We start from the raw sequence: 24,364 nt of genomic DNA on the forward strand, positions 1-24,364 counted from the left end.
TCGCTATGTCCTCACGGTTACTGAAACATGACCTCTGGTTGTAGATTTAAACCAGATTTAAATAGGTAAAGGCTCGAAAACGAATCAGCACCAGTAGCATCCTCTTCCGTTATTCATAATGTTGACTGAGGTTCGTTTAGATTTCGGAAACCATAGTGGCGTGGTAATTTCTCGGGTTGCTTTCAGCAACAGTCGTGTAATGTACTTCCACGTCCCTGCGCTCTTATCAGGGCTGGACTCGTAATTATTATACTTTTGGTTCCATAAATGACGTTCATTGGGCGCTGATTATTTCAAGAATTGAAGTGTATGGCGGACTAACCTGCCATTCGGTATCGAGTGAAGAATTTGTGGATGAGGCCATTGGTCTACTAATACTAGTCGGCTGGCTATTCGGACTTATTTGAAATTAGTTAAGTTGGCTGTTTTTATGAAACTATGACCAACACTTCGAAGGAATTTCGCTGAGCTCTCTTAAAGCCCAAAAACAATATGTTTCGATGGGAACTACTGAGCTGCGGCAGATTAAGTTGATGCTTATTAAGTGGTATCAAAATAAGACGTTAAATTACCAGGTGAACAGTGTAAATTTGACCTACAATTTCAGCTACTGTAGAAATACTCCCATTGGGGCACGGTGCGATCATTCTCAGGCAAAATAGTGATACAATAGAATCAGATTTTTCGAGAATCTCAAAACAAAAGTATCTTAGGAAGATGCTCGACGAAATATTGTCATTAAGCTAAGGCAGAACAAGATAAAGCTATTTCCAAAAAGTTTGTGAGGGAAACATCTGCCACCCCCTAAAATATGCGTTCATAATGTCGACGTGCATTTACCTCACCATGAAAGGAGAATGTTAGGTTGAACAGTTTATCCGGAAGGTGTCGTTTCGACACCAATGCGGTGGAAAACTATTTTGGATAAACGGACCTAAGAGGACGAGCAAAAGTAAAATTAGTGAAAATGAGGGTAGATTAATTTTCCAGGAAGTTTCTGTTAGTGTAGCGCTGGATGCGTGAGGTGGCGATTATGCGTTCGCAAGAACCATATTCTCGAAGTTACCGTCTTGCGAGATAGCACTTTGTAAAAAATTTAGCAACTTTTGTACAACTATGGACGAAACCAATAAGTTGAACGCACACTACCTGTCAAGTTTGGTTGAAAGATAAATATGGCGCTTGCAATGACCATGAGGTTTGCTATAACAGATTGAGGAATAATCACGTAGGCCTTAGAACCCAAAAACCGCTTCTTTAAAGTACCCCTTACCCGAGCCTAACTATTTAGTCTAAAATTTTTTTAGGTGCGCTAGCTGAGGAGCGTCCCAAGACCTCTCTGAAGACCAAAGAGGGCATAATACTAAGGCTAAATACGTATTATCAACCCACAGAAGGGCTGGAAGAGGGAGGGGAACTTACTAGCATGCCCAGGGGTCATGCCACTAGGCAGGGTACAATAGCCGTGCCCTTTAGTACCTGCGATACCATAACCCAGCGTAAAACTACTAAGCGAAGTATCACAATCAAAGTTGTGTTTTCGGTATAACGCCTTAAAGGCATAATAAATTAACAAATCTTGAACGGACGTGAATTTACGGGGGTGCGGAGCCGCACGACATGCCAGATTAGTCACGTAGCGTGCTACTGCCACCCCCGCCGCCGAGCTTCATTAGGTCCCATGACAAAAGAGCACGCATAACCCGATGTGCCATGGCTGAAGGTTTCGTTTTTGCTACCCTAAAACGACTCCTGTGAAGATTTTTGAATGCCATGAAGTCGAAGTTTTTTTCAATTCATATGGTCGATGGGATGTGTTGTTCGCATTACTTCTAACAATTAAGCTCAACTTAACACCGAAAGTTTTATGATTGGGACAAAAAAAGCGATTATAGGTAGATACATCTCATCTTTTCTGGGTTGGATTTTGAAGTCAGCATTGTCATTGGCTTCTGAGCCTTGGCTAAAATATTCTCATGGAAATCGTGCATACCCCGAAGCGTAGTGAGGCAGCGTTGACCTGCCTCAGTGACACACTTGCAAAAATGGAAGAGAATATTTTGCTCGAAGTGTCACCGCTTCGGCCAATTTAGCACGATGAGATGGCGTCAAGCGTGAGCACAGGTCGCACCCCACGAATGCGCATGCGGGCGAACATTTGACCGCCCCATGCGGTGGATCAGTGATCACTGACAAGGGCTCGAGCGAGGGGGAGAAGGGGGGCGGGCGGGGAGCTACGCTCGTCCGACATGAGCTAGACTCGTCACGAGACGAAGCCGATTCGCTTCTGCGAGGAAAACTTAAATACGAAATTGCAACGCATCCAGGCGTTTGTTCTACACGTGCAATCCCCTAAACCTATAAGCAAGTAGAAAATTATCCACATTCTAAAGCGTGTATTACAAGACGATCTAATTTGTTTTATACTGCTGCTTTTGATCTCGGTTCCATCTACAGAGAATTTTGGATTAAGGCACAAAATTATGCTTCTCGTATTCAGGAGTAGGGTATTTGTAAAAACAGCCGTGTACCTTGCATTGCACCCTTACCACATGTAGAAAAATACAATAATAGGCTTCTACATCTAAATGTTGCATAAAAAACCGAAGTGTCTGAGAAGCAGAACTGCTAAGAGCACAAATGTGACATAATAGTACGAACAGTGAGATGAGATAATGCAGTCTTTTAGGGTGCCACCTTCTCCTCCTTTTGATTAGCGTTGACCACTCTGGAACGTTTCTTTTTGCCATTTCTTCTAACCATCGGTCTATCTTCCTCCTGTTTAACCTCATTTTCCTCTTTTGCATTTCTATTTGCGCTTCCTTGCACTTCATCAGCCTTATGATCACCTTCAGTGTTGGGTTCTTGAGGTTTTGGCTGTGACTTGAAAGCTGTGCCGCCTTGTTGCGGTGGTCGCCTAGTTTTTACTGGAGCTTTTGTTTCCTCCAACTTATTTCGCTGTTGTACTCTTTTATTTTCATTCTCAAACCGAGTCTGCCGGCTGCTGGAACTAGTGGCTGCTTGATTGCCAAAGGTAGGACGGATGAACCGCAGCCTTCTCGGACGACTGGAATACTTCTCCAGAGTCTCTCGCATCACCTCCCCGTCCTCTAACTTCAAAGCGTCAATGAGCATAGTGAGTCGATTCCTAAAGGTTACCAATGATTCCAATGGAATGCCAATGACATTTCGATGGAGATCTGTGACCTGGGAAATGTGCAAGCGGTTGCCATAGGGGGTGTTGCGTATGTCAAAGAAGAATCTGCGCTCACCAGATGGACTGTATAAAAAATTGAGTTGTGGAGGTTGGTCCAGATGCTGGTATCGAACACAGATATCACCTAAAATAAATACAAAACATGTTGTTACAATGACGACTGATGTCGAATGAAAGCTCACCACGCTGATAGCCTGGACAAACTCAATCATAGATTACTCTTTTAAATTAACGAAAATGCTTTGAATACTCCTAACATAAAATCAGAACGTTTAGAAAATGATAATGTTAATTGTCTCATGAAAATAACTTTAGATCGATCAAAAAATTCTAAAACGAAAACTGAGTGACTTGAAATAAGGCTATAACGAAGCAGAGATGGCAATCAGTGCCATTCTGGCAAGAGTGAGAATTCCTCCTTTAAATCTCGTGAACAAGGCATTCACTAAAAAATATTTTCGCGCTTCAGTGAAAGCCCAGAAGACCCGCCTACATAAGGAAGAAATACGCAAAGCTTAAGCTTTACACAGGCATCGCCCCAAGCAATTGAATTTGATCAATGAAACTGCATTTCAACACAAGGCAGAGGCTTCCCCTAATCAGTTGCCCAGACGCATCGAGACAGTGCCAGACACAGCACAAGTCGAATTCAGGGGCGCCCTTTTAACACCTATGCGGCACCTAGACCTCCGCCGATACTCCTTTCACCTTCTGGGTTACGCGTCATGCATGTGCAGAAGCATGATGCAAACTGACAGGGCCCGAATCGTCTCAGTCGTTTTCTTTTACGTTTCATATCGTATTCAATGTTAAGTACGTTTTTTATGGTAGGAATTAACACAATATAGAAGAATGACAGTTTGAAAGACATCTAATGTAATCCAACCAAAAGAAGGCTAGGATCCCTTTGTGAATGCAAAAGAGGGATAGAACGTGCAAGGAAGACTAAAAAGGAAAATTTGAATTTCTTAATTAGTAATTGACACTTATGGGAAACATTAAAAGGAGGCCAGCGGTTATTGATCATTCACTGCAAACCCTAAAAAAAGCAGATATGCAGAGGCATCGATTTTCGTGAAATTAATAACTGTAATTATTTATCAAATACTAATTATTACGAACTCTATAAAAGCACTTGCGGACTGGAAAATTACCCATCCCCAAAACACTATCTAGATAGAGTGATCAAAATCAAACGATAATTTAGTAAATATTCGTTTTGTGAAAGCTCTACCTTACGAGAACAAACTAAAAGTGAAAAACGAAAAAGGGGTGAAAGCATTAGAAAGTGACAGCTTACTCAGAAATGTAATTAAGTTTGGAAGAAGAATCTCATAAAGTTCCAAATACACAGTCCTCATGTGCATAGGTAAGGTATGAGGACCGTTTGCTGATTTATCTTCAGGTTTATTGAGGGGCCCTGATTGTATCCATCGCCTAACTTTCCCAAACTCCGATTCTCTTCCCGATTTGCTTTCTCCCAATGTAGGTTGTTCCGTAAGAATTGTAAGAGAACAATTAGTAGCTTCGTCAATAAACGCCACTGACCTGAGATGAGAAAGATCGAAGGCGCAGTTTTCGTCATCATTTTGATCTGAACCCTGTGTTGTATGAGCTTCTCCTGAACTATCGAGTTCATCTTGTCTCAGCTGTGCACAATGAAGCAAGTGATTGTACAAATCCGCGCACATGGAGATGGGAAACGTTACAGCTTCTTCACGTGTAAAACGCGATCTCAAAACCACCCATGGCGCTAGATCTGGATCACCATGTTCTAGTCCATCATATTGGACTCTTATTTGAGAGTTCGGTGCGTAACTCCTTTTCAAAGGTGATTGAATGACACCCATAACATAACCAACGGTTTTGGTTTCTGACACCTTATTCACCACTAGCTCTCTCATTAACATCCTTCTTTGGATTCCTCGTAAATGAATTCCTTGCTTATTGGGGCTGCCGTAAGGTGCACAATTGTAATTCAGTTGTCCATGTTGGTGACTCATGTCGTTGTTGAAGGGAGCCACGTGAAGCTATAACCACACTGACAATCCGGCTCTGAAAATAGCGAGGTCGCCTAAAAAACTAAGCTCCCTGACATTTCATTGGCTTGCATGAGAACGCATCAACCGACCGCACCAATAGAATACGTGCGCGCTCGATACCAAACCAGTACCTGAACGAATGAAGGTTACGGCAACCTATAAACATATCATTTAATGATTCAATATGAATTTTTTAATTGGCATGGGAATGTTCCATATATTTACTTTAAAATGAAGGGAACAAGTTAAAGTGGTAGTTTTGAGTCTCGTTTCAGATTTGTCAAATTTTCAATTTTATCCCCCCCCCAAAAAAAAACAAACCATTATATTACGAGAAGCAGGTGGATCGAACTAAAATTATCGTATTTATTTCAGGTAAAAAAGTCATCTCAAATGTTTTGGTTTTAATTATATCTTATTCAAAATTTACACCAGGTGTTTTAATGAGCAGCTTTTGTGCGGCGATCCGATGCGCGGGTAACTCAAGCACCGCGAGTTGTCTCTATTCCATAGCATGGCCTGGAGACCATGCCAATAGTCCTCCCTCTCATACATCTGTAGTATGTGATTTTCCACAGTACTTCGCATCATTGCGGCCCCAGGGAAGACCTGATGCACTACAGTTAACTACGGGAGGGAACCTTGACATTAACGCACCATAATGCTATAACTATTTAACGTCCAAAATCCTACTCGCTTCAAAATGAAATGGAATTCTTCACCCTGACTTCAACTGATGAAAGTGAGCAAGTAAGCCACAGATGGAGTATGCTTCAGTGACCAACAGGGCTTGCTAGTCCATGGACTTACTTATTATATGACAACTCTAGTCAGCGGAATAATTCATACACCGAATTACCGTACGTGAGATAGTTCATGCGCAGCATTAATGTAGGAGCTGGACAATAAGCACTTCTGCAAATGATACGCACATCCCCTCGAGCTATCGACGTCTTTCAACAAACCCATCTACTTGAATTGGTGCCGTAAGTTTGATGCATAACAAATGCATAATGGCGACGTAAGTGGACCAAGTAACGAAGCACAATTGAACCGCAGCAGCGGTGATTCACAATCGAATCGTCGCAAACGGCAACACATCTTCCTCCGACGACAACCTATTCATTGATTCAGTTTAGATGTTTGATACCACTTCGCAGGATTATGAGAATACCAAGCCTTACAAGTAGCCAAAACAACGAGCCCATTAAAGGCATTCCGAGGAAGCCATTTAGAGTAATGTGGAAATCAAACAATGTCACATGCGACAACCTCCAAAAGAAAAAAAAACATTTATGAGAGCGTCTGCGTACTTCCGAACCTATTACTGATAGTGTCTAAGGCAACAATACGGTCGAAAAATCCCTCAACCACATTTACCGTGAAAGTCCTTACAACAGTCGAGGCGTTCCCCGATTGCTACCCACCATCCCAACATGTCTCGGTGTCTCACATCAAATTAGTAGCCTCTGTAGCATTACGCATACCAAAATGAGCAGTATTGTGCAGAAGGTGGTAGGCAAAAGAACGTTAAACGTTTGGTCTTAGCTGGGTAGTGTCTCAAGAAATAAGAAAATAAAATTATCAATTTGCCTTAGTGGTCAATAAACTGGGGAACCAGTAGGAACGTCCAGTGTTATCACTTTCATCCACCCATGCCATCCCCTCTTGCATGAGGTACTCCAAAGCTGCGTGTGCACGTTCATGTGTCCACCCTAACCTAAAAGACAAAGTAGACACACTGCTTAATCGGAACTTTGCAAATACGGAAAGCGTCCAAGTACAATAAAATAAAATCGTAAGGACTACAATGACCCAGAAAGGCGTGGGCTCAGAGAATGGAAGCACTATAACGGCACCGCAAGAGAGTTTCCGCGATTAACTACATTGGATAAAACATCTCCACCCACTTTCGTGTGAGGTCAATAGCCTACGCAAATTATCCCAAGACAAGACAGATACGTAAACAGGTAACCGTGTGCCGGATTGAAAGTATAAACCATGCATCTAGACAACAGTTGCAAAAAACCGATTAACGAGTTTTGGAAAGCAATGGGGCTTAGAGTCTTACTTTTTCACACATTGCTGTACATTAATATGAGCTGCGTGGGATTCAGCCAGTTTTAAAACTTCCGTCTGATCCATGCTCAGTTCGCCTGGAACCGACTGAACTAGTTGACGCGAATCAGAAATTCTGATTAATTTGAAACCATTGCCTAAACACTGGAGCTTTTTGATGGCTCTTATAACATCGTCTTGGCAAATGTCAGATTCATGGGAGCTCTTTGTTTTATTTAGTTCGAGAATGAGTTCTTCAAGAGGCATCAAACCAGCAGTTTTCCGTTGGTTTGCCATGCAAATCTACAAGTAAATAGAAAACGAGTAGCAGTACATTCAAAGCAAGGAAGATTTTATGAGACTTGGGCTGGTGCTAGCTATAACAGCAACGGTTTATCGCTGTGAAATATTGTGTATCAGATAGACATAGCCAGAAAATAGCAAAAAAGAACTCAGCAGGGAGCACAAAATTTACTCGCCACGTATAATATCGACAGATACTAGGCAAATTAAGTAACTAGTGTAACTAGTACTCTATTGAACAAGACCAATTCAAAGAAAGACCTGTACTACCAAATCTTGTTAAAAAATATGCAGAAGCTACATTAACGAAAAATACTATACCAGGAGCGGTTAGCAGCTGGTGCAATGCCCTTGAAGTAGTTCAACGGGATAATCCTTCTCCTATTACAAAATAATGAAGTCAGCGCCTACTATATACACTCGAAATGACACATATGAGAGCAAAAACGTGGGAACCACCTAAGACACTGTACCTCAATTATACGGACAGCAAGATGGTAGTAGAAATCGCCGATGCCCAAAATCTTCGACCAGTAACCATCACTGGACGCAAGAGGATCAACACCAATATTAGCGCACATGGACTGGAATTCCGTCCGAAAAGCATGGTCTTGCCGTATTCTTGATTGGTACTTCGACGCGAAATATTCTAAGGACGATTTAACCGTTTCTAATTGGCGGTGAAGGTTCGCTGCAGCGTCTTCAGCCATTTGTTTACGCTTTTCCTCATATCTAATCTGCATTTGGGCGCGCTCTTTTATTCCGGCAATACCGGCCCGCCTATACATAGCTAGTAGCCGCTAAGATTCAAAGTGCGCAGTACGTCTATGGCTTGGATAAAAGTGTCAGCAAATTAGGGGAGGTTAAAAAATACTAAACGATTATAAAGTTAAACAATGTTTACTTTAGCAGCAGTTGTTTAGATTTTAAAATGCGAAAAAGTAAAGTGTTTTTATTTTGAAATCCCTACAAAATTTAAGTATTTAGAGGAACCAAATTATATTTAGTTGTAAATTCATACATAATAAAGAAAAACAATTTTTTAAAAACAACTGTTGTGAAACATTGTTAAGCTCTGTTGGGCTCCAAAATTAAGACAAACGACAAATTATGTTGCAAATATATACTAATATAGGGTCTCGAGGCTTACTTAAAGACAAATGTAGGTATAATGTTCTTAGAAAAGTGTACATTTTTATCATGCACTAAAACTTGGGGCTGCTGGTATGGTCCAGAGGCCGACCCACTCGGCGAATCTACAATGCCTGAAATCCGAATTGGCTCTCTTCTAAACCTAGAGTTAAACAAATAACCAGTGTGTAGCGCCTCTAGACTTCCAATATGGTGAAATGTTATTTAATACCTGGGCGGAATATACAGGTTTAACATAGAGCAGGGCTCGGGACTACTGGTATCGCTCAGAGGCCAGCCCATCAGGTGACTGTGCATTGGCTAAGACACAAATTGGCCCTCTGCCAAAATCAAGAGTTAAACGATCAACAAACTTACCTGTGAAGGAAATAAACTTTGATTCTCTTTAGGCCCTAATAATCTGAAGAAACCCATTTTACTGCTCAAATAAAGATATCATCGCTTGCACACTTTTACTATCCCAAAGGTACGAAATCCTCTAAGTAGACTCAGAGTCCACACCAGTTACCTCTGAAATAAATATAAAAGAACAGTCCATATACCTTTTTGTTGTTACAAATGCGGCAAATGCGCACCAGCTATTTAATGTTTCCTTGAAGTAATCGAAAGATCATCTTTGCCATCGCCTCTACCTTGTTCATGTGGTGAAAACCTTAGCTTATTCATTGCCTTTATAGATATGCACATTTATAGCTTATTATCAACAATCACGCAACAAAATTTGAACAGGGTATGTGTTTTTAACGCTCGTCTATTGGAACCCATAGCAAATGAATTTCCCATTCCAGAGGCCATGCTGCCCAGCAGAAGCATAAAGGTAGGGTCTTAAGTGACCGTAAAGCCAAAACGAAGAGTCAAATGAATAGTCGGCGCATCACACCCTAAACCTAAAATGTGGATTTTAATTTTCAGTTATATTGTCAAATTTAATAAAACGAACGGCGTCTGGATGTTTATAACTTCGATTTTAACGTGTCTGAATAAACTTGAAATAAAATATATCAATGTCTAAATAAAGGGGAAGACCATGCATTTCGGACCCCTGATTTTCTCTTCAATGCATTCAAGTGTTTGCGGTTATCGTACTACATAAACTATGTTCCACATGCTTTGAAGATCTCTGTAAAATTATTTTACAAATACCTCAACGAGAAGCGAAAGTAACTTAAATGCTGTATCTAACGCAATATTTTGGTGCGCGTAAAAGAAAGTGTGTACAACGTTTTCTGCATTACTAACAGCTCGTATGATTTATTCGTCCTTCTTTTATTTGCAAATTTATTTGCACTTTTACGAGTTCTAAGTGGTAATAACTTCAGATTTCATCTCCAACATATTATTAAATCCAATTTTATATCGAAATTAACTACTTTCCTATCCAAAACACTCAAGGCTAGTTACTTAATTAACGCAGTGCAGTCTAAATAAAATTTAAGTGATACAAATTTGCCCTTCGTGTTCACCTTTGAAATGACATGGTGCAATCGAATGGGAGTGCCCACAGCTGATCATTGGTGCATCTCCCTGTTTGGCGGAATTATTGTCGGCTTACTGCACTTCGATTTGCACAAATTATTTTGTTTCTAGCTCTATGTCTTATGTGAAATATTAATAAGTTGGTTTGTCAGAATCACGTTATCTTTCAAAAATTCGTGCCAATGATAGTGTGCTTAGTGAACCTAAGATTTCACGGAAAAGGTCTGGGCCTTATTCCCTAGTAGGTTATTACGGAATTTGAGATTGCGAGCCCTCATTACTGTGACACTGTAGCTAGTTGTTACCACTCCTTCGCACCGGCTCTTCGTGAGGATGCAGGCGTAGTCTGCTCATTTGGTTCGTCACTTAAACATTGGAGAGGAGTAGCACTACTAGGCAGCAGTATTATAGTCCTGCTCGGATCCATTAAGAAACTATAGGATTAGTCACATAGCAAACGTCATTTTTGTGTCCGGCATTAAAAAATGAATATATAAGTAAGTTATGTATAATACTATTATTTATCACAGTAGTGACTCTAGTCTATTTTTCCCCAGTTAATTATATGGATCCTGGAAAACTGTTTTTGTACGAAATTCAATAAGAGTTATTTTAGAGTTAAAAACTGTTATGGCTTATGATAGCTGGAAATAGGTATCCGGTTAAACTCTTGGCCACTGTTTGGTAGATTATGCACGAATTTTGAGTCAATCCAGTGGTAATAGCATGTTTGAAATATCCGATGGGATAGTACGAAAAAGAGTTATCAGTAACAATAATAAATTTCCAACATAAATTTTTCCGGATATAAATATGATTTGTATGATAGAAGATAAGCTGTGCTTCAAAGCAGCCCTCATATATTTTTCTCCAATAGAAGGCACGATTAACTTACAAACAAATTCAACTACTTAAATATGCAATGCGCTGCCTGTAAGTTTTGTAGATACCCATCAAATGGCTTTGGTCAAACTTATTCATCACTAACAGCTTTAAGCTGATTGTGTGACGAAAGTCTGTTATGCCATAATTAAAGGGCCTGAACGATTAAATTGGCGTTATTTGAACTTAGAAACTTCAATCAAAATATTTTTGGCCACTGGGATGTACATCACATGAGCGTGAATCAGCTAGACTTACGAAATAGTGGACATTTGTTTGCTTTATTTTCCAAGCAACCCAAACTTTGGTTGTAAACACATTTTGTCTCTTCGTGACCCAGGTATCATAAATACCAGAAGCGATCGGTCTACACTCACCGCCTGGGTGAGCGAACGCAACCGATCCTCAAGGAGGAGACCAAAAACTTTTATAATCTGCCTTCCTCCAGTTGGTCTTCCTGGTGCAAATGTCTGGCGCCGGAGGTAGAGAATAGCAATGTAAATGCTACAACTGATTTACCTTTAAACCCCCATTTTTTGACGGAAAAGTTTAGATGATGGGTTTTGAGTAAAAGTATTTTTCCGTTTTTTTTAGTTTTTTTTCCGTGGAAACTAATTAATATACTTAGTAGAATTGACGAAATAGTAGATGATGGTCGAATTTTAATGTACGTAAAGTTTCCGGTGATTCCGCACTCAATGACATTGAATGCTTCACAGGTCAGGTGCGGTTAAAATTCCCAACCATTGAATCCTGCTACGAACACATTTGTATACATGTTTTAGTCCATCTGTTCCACAAGTGGAAAAATATGAATTGAAACCAGCTCAAACCTGGAGGTTTTTGTGAGTTAAAAATTTTGTGTGGTATAGCAATCACAGGGAACAGGTTTCCTTCTCTTATTGATGCAAAGGATGGAAAACTTTTCCATTCCACTTCGAGCCACTTTTTGTCCAAACGCACTAGTAAAATTGCACATTACTTTTGCTTGCAATATATTCACAGAATTGGTCTAAACTAGTAAAAGAAGTGCAGATAATGTGTGGTGGCGCAGCAAAGTGGTGGCGTGACAGCAATTTCGCCAATTTAAGTCAAAAATGGTTTAAATGATCACAATACCAGTAGACAGTGATAAGTAACTCGAGGAGTGCCTTCATTTCTGTGACCAAATTCGTGGCACATGATTGTTCTGCTTGAGCATATTAGCCGCCTGATCGAGGCTCGTTTATTAGCTAGATTACTAAGTTATTTAGAATTCCACAGGTTACTATTAGGCATCATTTCCTTACTATTTCTCCAAAATGTCCTATTTTTACATTCTTTTAAAAAATTTGCCCAAGTTTTAGAATTATTTTTGCTTGAGGAAAGATGTTTCCGACAGTGTTTTCAAAGTAAACTGCTACCACGTTTCAACGAGTCACGTTGAAGTCCGCGTTAAATCTATGGTAGAGGTTTGGTGATTAGTCATACCTAGTACTTATAATCGACTTCTAATACTCCACAACTTACTTCTTCTTACCATAAATAAAAACGAACCATTACTAAAATCTGCAGTGATAAATCTTTAGGCATGGGAAGAAAGCGCCCACTCAACCTGCGAGCAACTGCACTTTAAAGGCCTAATTCAGAAAACAAATTTTTTTGAGAAACCCTTAAAATAAAAGGCATTTCTGAATGCATAAATAAAAATTACTTCAAAACAAATTTTAAATTAGACCTAAGATGTATTAGGCAAATAAATGTATTTCCGTTACAAACACCAGCATTCAGTTTTACTTTCAGCCACAACTACAAAGCTGTTATTATTTTTATTTACTGAGTTATCTGACACAATATACCCTCAGATTTAGCGTGTAATGAAGGGCTAACACCTTGGACACACACGTTTTGCGTTAATCAAATGTTTTAGTGAATCGAGTTATGTAAATCATTTCTGGAGTACTTTGCCTCAATGGAATAACCGCATACTGGAAATATTGTAGTTAAATTTTCATGTCTCCAACTTGGAGCCGCCTGTGTCAGCAGTTTACTGTATTTGCCTTTATTAGCGATAAGTAAGGGGAGAAGCAGAAATGGCAAAAAGTGTGCACTAAGTGGGCAGCAGAACCAGGTTATCGCATTGTCATAGAGTTTTCTACATTGCATAGATATGAGAATAAAAGCCCAAAAAAGGGTATAAATTACCGGACATGAAAGCGTCTGCTCTTTCCAAATAACCTATTCCATGTTTTTGCCTAGCAACCTGTGTTTCTTTTACTTAGCTTGCATGCATTGCTTAGTTTGTTCGTTAATGTTTCTACTTGCATTCCAAGAACATATTCCTTAGTCTTATCCAATACCTACGCTAAAACAATGCAGTAGAAAATAGTACCAATCGAGCGTTCATAATACCTTGGATACAGTATAAATGATATAGTTCTGAAACAAGTTTTCCGGGAGAATTTGATTAGCACCACGTCTATTATCATGGAATGCGTTGCGACACGAAATTCTAGACATTGATGAAACTTTTGCTAAATTTTAAAATGAAGTTTAGCAGTGGATAAGCATTAGTCGATTTCAAATAAAATTGACAGGTGTGTTTAATTGTGTCTGCATACAGACGCAACTTTTGGATGCGTTTTTTATCTAATCAGACCACATGTGGGTGAAATATGGATTTATATCCCTTTGATCTACTAACTACTAAAGAATTGGTGATCCATTCATGCTCTAAGCATTCTCCAGCACGCATTTTCGATTGCGCTGCAGCAGAACTATTCTATTGAACTGGCAAGTAGACTAATGCTGGGGCTGATGGCGGTTGTTACGCCAGAGCGAAACGCAAATGCACATCAGTAAAAGCCACATTGGCCACGGACACGAGCCTAGACGAGAGGGCAATGCGATGCTTATGTGTGTGCTCCTTCTATCATGATGACGTTAATAGGGGGCGGTTGAAGATTAAATTGTCGTCATGGTAGCCAAACAAAAAACACATTTAACGTTTTGGCTACGCCCAAAATAATAATGGCAATAACAGGATCCACAAAATTAGCTGTTATCAGGGTCCATTGGAATTTGGTCATTCTATGTTAACGTAACACCAGATGAAAGTCGCATGTGTGACTCTCGATATATTGTTCTAATATATAAGCATGACAAAATGACGGTGATGACAAAACATTTTACCTAAAACATGTATTTGAGATGAAACAAATGTTTCATTACTCACAATATCTGGAGTACAGCACCTGTAACTTCTGGGTCTTCGATAAGCATCATAGACAATTGCATTAAAAGTTGTCAAGTTTTTTGAAGAGATTGTCGAAAATGAGCATCAACGTCTCTACGTATGATCAAGTAAGACGAAAAAGTGGTTTTCTTTCTTTTGACAGGCATAATGAGCGATCTTTGAAGAGGATTTGGAACAAATCTTGTGCATGTTAGCATTTGCAAAGTTAAGTGTAATTTGTGAATGCGTATACCTTCCCACTATTCATAACCCAAATTTTATTTGTAAACAGAAGTAGGGAAATTTACTGCTTTGAACTTTAGCAAGTGAATCCCTCTTTTGGAAAGTGTCGTATAAGTTAGTTTGAAATGACCGTGGCTCACTGTTATTTATTGCTGGTAGGAATTTTTACGATGCTTAAACCAATCCGTAATGCCGGAAATCTAAGTCAACTTTAGATGGATGATGTAAAGGAGGAGTGGTGATGGATCCTACGTTGACCCTAGTAGAAATTATGGGCATAGCATGATTTTCCGCAAATGGAGGATACAAACGGAAATTACGCAAGCACCTCACCAACTCTGCAGTGTTATGCAATCAGGCCGCCACGTGCGCACTTGAGCTCTCGCGCGTGAGCACAGGCCAAGTCGATCGACTCTCAACGCAGTGGCGCTCCCGCCCAATCACCAAGAGTGAGGGACACGCACATACGCACGCAACCGCTTCTCTGTGGTTTCGCTTGCCAGTTTAGTGCGCGTGTTTGGGCGTTCACTTTAGCGCACCTACAAACGCGCGCACGCTCCTCCACTGGGTGTGCACACGTCGTGCCCACGTCTGCTTCATCACGTCTCGTACGTCTGTTCAACAAACCCGGTCGTTCATTCTCTGATGTAGGAAGTCTTTCTGATGCCATCAATAAGGTAATTGCGCAGCGTTTCCATATCAAGCGGATGAGTGGCTTATATGAGATGGACGAGGCTGTGAGCCACTGATGACTAAAGAGTCCATCGACAGCGGCCTATCCAGTGAGCAGTCTCAGACATCCACATCCAACTGCCCTCCACAACAATCACTACTGTCGCTTCGCCAGTACCCCTTAACTGCACAAGCTTCGCGACACTCTCAGTTGTTATCGCCCTCTGCCGAACGGAATCGCACGCAGCTGTATGCCGTCGTGAACCCAAAAGACTATCGAATGTCCACAGGTGGTGGAATAAATCCTAATAACAACAATGGCCAGAATACTCCATCAAGCACTACTGCTGTCGCTACAACACTTTTCCCGCGTTGCCCATCTCAGATACAGCAAGCACCTCCGAGGGTGCATTTCAGGGATACAAAAGGACGACCACGATTCCGCCATCCATCGGAATCCACCAGTGTACGAGCGCCACCACCCTTTGTTAGAAGTTTCTCTTCGAAGGCCTTCGAAATTTCCGATGGTTTGCCTCCTCCTCCTTCTGTACCGCGTCCTTCGAGCCCCCAACACGAGCTTGCTTACCGCCACCGTGATACACTGTTGGATAAAGGAATACAGTGCGAGCCAGAGGCAGGAATTACTCAACAAACGAAAACCCACTCAAATCCCCTTTTATCGGCACTACTGGCAGCAGCTAATGCTACGGTTAATTGCCCTTTGGGATCGTCAGAATTGGATCCTGCCCTTCGAAGGAAGCCACAATTTCGAGCCGGGACTCTTCCCTACTGGTCGGACTCTGAGGTTAATGCCTACGATTCCCTGGATGCATTCAACGCTGCTCCTCAAAATTGCCTTGGTATGGTTGGCGGAAGTAAAGCGTATCCGTCAGCCAGCGTTGTTGCAGCGGCCGCCACAGCAGCTGCAATGGCCTTGGCAGCTGTACAGTCCACCTCCAGAGGACCTACGGCGAAGTCACTGGAACCGCCCATGGGTACCCCTATGTCAAGAGCCAGCCTTCATTTGGAGGATTTGACTTCGGAAGCGGCCATTATGCGGAGCTTGACGGGCCAATTTGCAGACACCTCCCTGTACCCACGTTTCCCCACAAGTGTTGATCAAAGAAAATCTGTAAATTTCGATGCAACCTCTCTACAGAAACCGGATATTTATGGCAACGCCGGCGTAGATATAACACATTTTACTTCACAAGCACCTCCATCTACTTCCTTATTGGATACAAATAATCAGAGAGTAAATATTGGACCTCACTATTGTAAGTTTGTAGCCAGAATGTGGAATGATATCATTATTGCTTATCCTAAAAGCTTTTTGATTTGTAACTGTTCCTTATGTGCACTTCAGGATTTCCGAGACTATTAAGACGGATAATTTGAGATTGATTTTAAAATTTGGGGCAATAAATGCATACATTCATATTTTAAATAACTCCCGTCGGCAAGATTATGATAAAGATTAGTTTTATGAAGCCACAAATTACGTGAATTGAAACGGTAAGGAGAGTACTATCCTACGGTGCCATTTATGCAAGCTAATAGAACAAACAAGTATCGACTTAAGTGAGTGTTCTTTAGGATTGACAGAAGAAATGTTGCACTTTGTATTACCGGAGAATAATATAGGATGGCAAGTAAAAAAGGCTCACCTTTCATCTGTGGTGAATATTTTATAACAAATTCACCGATTTAAACGCCTAATTCCAAGTATACCACTAACTCTCTTCCTGTTGGTGTTTTTGAATCAATAGATTTTAAATTCCTTTCTTTCTAACCCTTAGAGGTTTTCCTTTAGTTTATTTTTATAAACAGGATGCCTTAGCAATCGCGGCCGAGCTACTTGATTTAAATATCCCCCTATCTCCCTCTCATTGCACATTCAAGTGTGGCTGTCGAATGAAGTAATCAAACATACGTTAAGTAGATGAGGCTTCCTTGTCTGTCACTGATCGTTATTAATCATATGAAGACTTATCCCGTTATAGACCCTTTTTGAGGCTGAAGACACCGACTTTCTACGTAAAAGTTGAAATATTTGGTTGTTTTATTTGAACTCTGAAAATAATGAGGACACAAAGTTTACTACTAATGTTATTACATACTTAACGTGTTGCAGTAATTTAGTCTCATCTGTCCATAAAAAAAGTAATGGGGATTAGCATGGGGTTCAATTTAACATGTTTACAAGGTAATTTGTAATAAAAGTTTCGTTTGAAAATAGGACCTCCGTGAGTCTTTTCGGTCCCACAGCCTTACAACTTCCCTCAAATTGCTAACTATGTGCTTATCGTCTTTTTGCAACTCGCCATTCAGTGTATCTGCAAACAAGCAATTCGCTAGAATGTCTACCTCAAATTACTTGCTAAGCATTTGGATTAGCCTTTTCTGTGGAAGACAAAACTCATCGAAGAGTGTCAGTAGAAATATCGCCTCCGAATTATGGCAAGCTGTGTGAGATGTCCTCTGAGGGCGTAGTAGATTGATTTGACGCCTCGTTATGTAAACTCCATACTCAAGTGTCTTTTCGTGACTTTAATAAATTTCTTGTGAGATACATTTTAATGGATTTATTTGCGCATTGGAAAGTGAAGGTTGATTTCCTCGCTATCTCTTTTGCATTACGATCCATGCACTCCGAAGTCTTAACAAAACGAAAAACAAAGTGATTTAGAGTCGTTTAAGGCCAAATCTTTATTTATAACTGCCAAAACTGGCATGGGGATTTACCAACAATAGAGTAACAATGAGTTTCTCTAAAATTTATATCTCTTATTTGTACCGCATTCCCGAAAGTGCCAGAGGTAGGCGTGCATCACTTAAATGGCGCAGTGCGCTAAATTTTATTCATAATCAGAAGCTGATTTTATCTTGTTGCTTAACCGTGACAGTCGTGGAAACGGCACAAAACCATGGTTAGTAAAGTGCAGTCCATTTAGGCTCTGCGGAAAAAGACATTGAACACGGCATACGACTTCACCTATAACGTTGGAAGAATCGTTAAAAAGGCATCTGCAGAATAAGTGTTAGAAACTTCACAGTATAAATGAACTTTCAAATGCTTATAAATGTTGTTGAAGATGGAAATTAATGCATTCTCTTGCTGCAGTGAAATGCTAGGCATGTGGTCTCGGCAATAGACGATTCCAGTGTTAAGCACCTTCTAGTAAACACTGGCAAAGACATAAGACAAGCCGATCTTTGCCAAGATGAACGGCGAAGGAGCACCAGTTTTGCTCTAGAAACCGCAGGTCAAGGTGGTATTCGGTTAAACGTTTTTTTGCTAACAAATCCACTAGCGTTTTTACGATATTATTTACTGACTAAGGGTGTATTTGCTTACCAGTTAATGACTCAAGTATGCATTACCACAGTTCTAATATTCTGATCTCCAAATTACTTAGAAATTGGGCCTTTTCATCTGTTTTAGTACATCAATATTACACCTATTTAGGAAAAAAACGCGCAAATTACACGTTGTTTTATGATTTTTTGATTTACCACTAACTAAACTTATCCCCTTGTTGTAGGATTCTACTTGAAATGGCATTAGAAATTACATGCCGCTCTTGGAAAGTGTTTACTTTCCGCTAATTGTATCCAATCGACATTTCATGGCAACTTTAAATTTTATTTGCCAAATTATCATCCATAGATGTAAATGTTACTGCTACCACCATTAGCTTCGCAATAGTGTCTAGTAATTTTCGTTGAGTCGTACATTTGTGATACAGCAAGTTCTAGATAACACTTTAAATTACTGCAGAATCACTGATGTCACACTCAAACGTCTAAGAATTTGTGTTTCATTAAACATGCTTAATGAAAATCTCATATCATAATCCCTAAAATAACTTTGGGACAGGAGATCAAGAGGAGGGTTTTTAAAGGCTTGCCACGTATGCGAAAACATCGCGCTCTCTCTGTGGAATCCTTTTATGATGCTTACGGGAAAGTGGAACATTGACTGCACTTAACTTTAAATTTTAGGATTTCAAACAAGGCAAATATTTGACACCGCCATTACTTGTGATAGGTTTTTAGCTGTAATGCCAAAAATGGTGTGAATATCTTGTCATTTTTTACTTCCGGGCTTAGGGTGGAAATTGCCATTAGAATTCCGAAATCCTTAATACTTCATCTCCTAGTAACCCATGCAGTTTGTGTGGGAAACAGGCATTTTAGAATAATTTTATGCGTTTAACGGAGGTGGGGGTAATCATAATAATTTTACGCCCTAACAGTTGGACCTATCAATTAATGCTAGCTTTCGTCAGGATTCAATGGTGAATATATAAAGTCGTATAATTACCCTCTTTACATGACATGAGATGGTGGTGTGCGATTCCAAGGTTGGCTGGGTAAAAAGATAAACGACAGTGATATCTCACCCCCAGTACTCAGCGAGATCAGAGTTTCCGTAGTCTAAATTTATCTGCGATAGTCACCTTTATTTTATCCAATCCGAATTTTAGGCACAAATGTATTTGTTTTAACTGGCTGAAAAATCCCATCTTAAGATTTGCTTCATGCGTTTTTAATATATAATAACACAAAGTATTGCAGAAAAAGCAAAATATTAGACATATTTAAGAATCGAAGTCTCTGGGTTTGTAGACTTAGCTTTTGCCTTCAATATTCAATTTTGAGGTACTTCTGCCATGCTTCATTTGAGTCGCAACTGCAAGTACTTTTGTGAGCATTCTGTAGAAATAGCATTATTGTAATCCCCAAGAGGCCAACTCACACCCTCTGTAGGCTTTGGAAAATCTTGGCTTGCCGCCGTTTTTTACGTGCTTAGTTTTATGTGTCAAGCCATTAAAACTACAATAGTATTACGCTGTCTCAGAAATGTGCTTATATTCACAACTTCTAAATTTGTTATATGAGTATTGTTCCATCGTTTCTACAATGACATTAGTACTTTTTTCTCGAACCTGATGTGGGCCTTCTCATCATATTAAATCCACCTTCACAAGTGGTTCAGCGACTTCATCAGTGGTGTTCTTTTTGATTGCTATTATTGGCTTATGCTCAGTAGGATGATTTTGAATGACGCATAAAAGAAACTGTCCAAATTAAGCCGTTAATTAGCACAAAAGCAAGCTCTGTAAATAGAATCAAAACCTTAACGTTACTTCCATTTTAATACTCACCAGATCAGTCAGAGCCTCTACAATCTAACCTCATGTTCTTTACTGTCGGCGGCAAGAAAGTCTGGAAGTATACTTGCGTCAATTTGAAACTGAGGAACCCAGTGATGTTAAGATTAGTCTTATGCTACTGCTGCAACCATTACTACTTCATCTTGAGGTGCATCCCTTAAGGCAGCGACGCCAACGGCGGCTTAAGAAGCGCGCACGGGAAAGCAATTGAGTGGATGACGGTGTGTGTGTGTGTGTCTGTGTGTGAATTAACTTTATGCCATTAGGTCCATGCTGCAGGCGCGCTCACTTGCCGGCTCACACAAGCGCAGAGGCAGTAGAACCCCACCTCAAAGGCGTTTAGTCCCACTGCCTTTGAATTGCCTTTTTAGTTAAAGTTGCCGATGTTCATACCATTGCTTTGGCAAAATTGAATCTTAAAATGCCGACGAAAACTATAGACTGCAACTTGAATCTCATAAAATCAGCCTTCAGACGGCAACTTGACGCTAATCTGATCGTGCGCATTTCTATTTTGCTACTACATTCTATTTGCAACTTTTCAGATTACTCCTGGCCTTATTGATCAGATTGTTTTACCAACTTGTACAAAATGCCATAAAAAGAGAAAATTAACTACAAATATTTGTTTTTATATAAATACTTGGAATGTTAGCAGCTCAATACACCAAATCACTTCTCACCTGTTCATTGTATGCTTCCCATTTGATTAGGAGATACCGTTTTAAAATACGTGTGCTGCAGACGGAAATTTTAGAAGGTTATTTATTTTAACCATCAGTGTTCTCATTAACCCCACGAGTATTTCTTCGGCGTAAAATAACCAAATTCGGCAAATGGGCAAAAAGTGCGATATTACGGTACTTACACTTGAGCTCTGCCTGAATTTTGCATAAAAAGGGTTCTGTAAGGTTGATTTGACGTCTATGAAGAAGGCACAAGGCGTGGATTACGAGAGCATAAATATTAATGAAGCGTGTTTTTCTAACATGCAGCATGAAAACTGTCTCATGTGAGTTGAATTAGTTTAGCGACAATACGCGTTTTAAGTCATGTTGGTAAAAGCACACTCTCCCTGTGAGACTCATTGTTTTTTCATTTTTAGAAATAATAACATGGCAACATTTAAAAACTTTATCAAAATATAATATTGTAAAACAGATTTTAGCTTCTTGTATGTTTTCATTTTATTACTAAGTTCACGAAATCCCAATCGGACAAATGCGATACCCTCTGAGTGAGGAGGCCAACAAGATGCAACAGCCACATCTCCCCGATGCCCTTGCTGGAAGCAGTCAGGGGCGTTATCTGCCAGGCAGCAGTGGTGGGGTCGTCAGCTCGACTATCCCCCGATCTCAGCTTCCTTCCAACTTTAACTCCTCACAATTCAACCTGCTTTCTAGCGAACCGTATCCCAGTCCCAGTCAAACTCACTGCCCCTTCAACCCAAGCCAATCACCTTCACAGGAGATGTCATCTCCGCGCCACAGAATATGCCTCAATGTGGACGGTGGAGGCGGCGAATGTACCGGTAGCGCCGGTGGTGGAGGATTTCTTGTTGTCAATATAATCGCTGGCAGTGGCCTCAAAACCACTCAAATGCTTCTGCGCGACCTGTACTGTGTTCTAGAGACAGATTCTGTGCGCAAAGCACGATCAATGATCCGTACGAGTACGGATTACTTTGAATGGGATGAAGTTTTCGAGATGGAAATTGAGGAATCACGTTTTCTTTCTATCCTCATCTACCAATGGGACGCTCGCACTCGTCACAGGCTATGTTTCTATGGTGGTATTGATCTGACCTCCCTGACACAACCAAATCTCTCCACATTACCGAATCGAGAACAGAAGGAGGTGGACGAACCAGAAGACGAATGTCAACCGCTAACAAGTCCCTTAATTGCGCGATCAGGAATGCACTTTGAGAAGATTGCCCTTCAGTTGGAACCACGAGGAGTTCTCTATTTACAAATGGGCTTCCTCCCAATGATTGCACTGTACATGCGACGAAATCTATCAGCCGCCTATGACACATCCCTCTTTGGAGTGAGCCTGGACGAGCTCGTGTATAGAGACAGAATGCTCGCCAGTCTCGGTGTCATTTCCGACTCAGTTGTCCCCCTGCTGATAAGGAAGTGTGTCGAAGAGGTGGACAGGCGAGGCACTGAGGTGGTCGGAATATACAGGCTCTCGGGATCGGTGTGGATGAAACTACAGGTGCGCGATCTCTTCACTCGCACCGCGGAGAAGATTGCTCAAGGACTAGTAAAACGGAGCGAAAAGGCGGTGAGGGGGGCCCTTGCTGCCTTGGATCTCTCGGCTGATGCTGTTCCAGACATACATGCAATAACTGGTGAGTTGCATCTTCACGATAGATGAGAAATTGGTAGCAGATTTTAGTGAGTAGTTTTCAAGTACGTGTCTAAAATAGTCCGACAGCTTTGGGTGTATATATGGTGCCAGTAATAGAGATAGAAAATAACAAATCGCTTCGATTAAATGAAACTAGGTTCATATTACCTTACAAATTACACCTCCAAGTAGTTTTGTTTTCTATTTCCACCATCTATATTTAAGAAACATTTTTCTGATCCGTGTTACTCTAATTTCGGATTTCAGGGTTGCTCATTCATCTCAAAATAAATTTTTAAAAAAATTTAGTGCAATATTCAACATTTTCCATACCTTCCTTCAAGTAACATATAGGACCGGTGGGTTCCTCATCCTTCCGAATAAGGTGTATCCATTTTAAGCTAAATACCACAGTAACTCAAATCAGTTATTGCCACTCACAGATTGGCAGGTAAAAAACACCATAATAATCGGGTTCAAGTACAAAGGCATTCAGACTTCTTGAACATTGCCTAGTTTTCTCAGTTAGCAATTAATTTAAATTAGCAGATGCCCTTTAACAAAGTCTTTTTAGAACAATTGGAACATGTGTGCATGGTAACGACCCAAAACGGAAAACTTGATTTCCTTCAAATGGGTAAACTTTTGTAAATTAAATACCATCAAGGTAGGACAGACAAAACGATTAGTCTGAATAACGCATCTGGTAATGCAACAATTTTTTTTATTTTGTCCACGACTTTTCAATGTTTGACGTTGAAGTACTTAAAACTCGTAAATAAATTTCAATGTCATTTTCCTTTATAAAGTATTCCTTTCGCATCCTGAGCACTTCAGGTTTTTACTAAGTACAAAACAAAACGTTGCTCCTATGTTATCTTACGGCAAGATTTCCCTGTCGATTTTACATATGATAAGTCGGAACATTAGCTGTTTGTTGAACGAACAGGCACATCGTCCCGGTGTGCACAAAGTTAACACTCATTTCGAAGATTTTGAAATTCATGAAATAATTCCACTTCATAGCCTCATCCTTATATGAGGCTTGGTACGACACCCTTCTCTTATTTCGAGTAAGTTTTTTTATCTTCCCAACTTATATTTGCAAAATGATTTTTTATTGTCGGCTTTATGACATTGATGAATTTTTAAATTATCTTCATAAATATAGAGGGCGGAGTGTATATGCATAAAGGTAAATGGTTCCAAAATTAAGTAAAAATTTTTGAGACGTTAAGATGCTTTATTTACTTCCCTGTTTCGTCTTCACAGCTAGCAGTATATTCTACCATTAATAATATTCATACCGCCTCATAATGATTATAGTGCACGTGGAAAAGTAGCGTAAATAAAATATGTCTACATAAAAATGCAACCCAAGAGTTCCACTTAAGCGACTAGGGTTTTTGATGGAGGAAATGTTAAGCAACTCTTGTTACTTAAATACCGGAGTGAACGACTTAATGATAACCTCCGTTGCGATTTGCTCGAAGCCCGAGCGCTCCATTTACCACCGGTACAATAAATGCCCACGCAGATTAGATTTAATAATGCCTATGCTCTTCCCATC

The 24,364-nt window shown here is 40.2% G+C and overlaps 4 protein-coding genes across 4 annotated transcripts; 2 read left to right on the forward strand and 2 right to left on the reverse strand. All coding sequences in view use genetic code 11, as the record gives it.

Annotated features, from left to right (window-relative positions):
* Nucleotides 1-2,685: 2,685 nt before the first annotated feature.
* On the reverse strand, nucleotides 2,686-4,856 carry EGR_02395 (hypothetical protein; the record flags this gene model as incomplete). The annotated part of the gene is made up of 2 exons (XM_024491644.1): nucleotides 2,686-3,341; nucleotides 4,766-4,856. The coding sequence occupies 2 exons, from the start codon at nucleotides 4,854-4,856 to the stop codon at nucleotides 2,686-2,688; spliced, it is 747 nt and encodes a 248-aa protein (XP_024353795.1).
* Nucleotides 4,857-6,843: 1,987 nt separating this feature from the next.
* Nucleotides 6,844-8,408, reverse strand: EGR_02396 (Vacuolar-sorting protein SNF8; the record flags this gene model as incomplete). Its single annotated transcript, XM_024491645.1, has 3 exons — nucleotides 6,844-6,979; nucleotides 7,331-7,620; nucleotides 8,094-8,408. The coding sequence occupies 3 exons, from the start codon at nucleotides 8,406-8,408 to the stop codon at nucleotides 6,844-6,846; spliced, it is 741 nt and encodes a 246-aa protein (XP_024353796.1).
* A 6,034-nt stretch (nucleotides 8,409-14,442) lies between these two features.
* Nucleotides 14,443-17,617, forward strand: EGR_02397 (hypothetical protein; the record flags this gene model as incomplete). Its single annotated transcript, XM_024491646.1, has 5 exons — nucleotides 14,443-14,472; nucleotides 14,946-15,036; nucleotides 15,122-15,324; nucleotides 15,435-16,445; nucleotides 17,528-17,617. 5 exons carry the CDS (start codon nucleotides 14,443-14,445, stop codon nucleotides 17,615-17,617), a joined length of 1,425 nt encoding a protein of 474 aa, XP_024353797.1.
* A 4,043-nt stretch (nucleotides 17,618-21,660) lies between these two features.
* On the forward strand, nucleotides 21,661-22,821 carry EGR_02398 (Rho GTPase-activating protein 100F; the record flags this gene model as incomplete). The annotated part of the gene is made up of 1 exon (XM_024491647.1): nucleotides 21,661-22,821. The coding sequence occupies one exon, from the start codon at nucleotides 21,661-21,663 to the stop codon at nucleotides 22,819-22,821; it is 1,161 nt and encodes a 386-aa protein (XP_024353798.1).
* Between the last annotated feature and the right edge of the window lie 1,543 nt (nucleotides 22,822-24,364).

Source organism: Echinococcus granulosus (genome assembly GCF_000524195.1).
Source record: "Echinococcus granulosus chromosome Unknown EG_S00011, whole genome shotgun sequence".
In the NCBI taxonomy this organism is placed as follows: Eukaryota; Metazoa; Platyhelminthes; class Cestoda; order Cyclophyllidea; family Taeniidae; genus Echinococcus; species Echinococcus granulosus.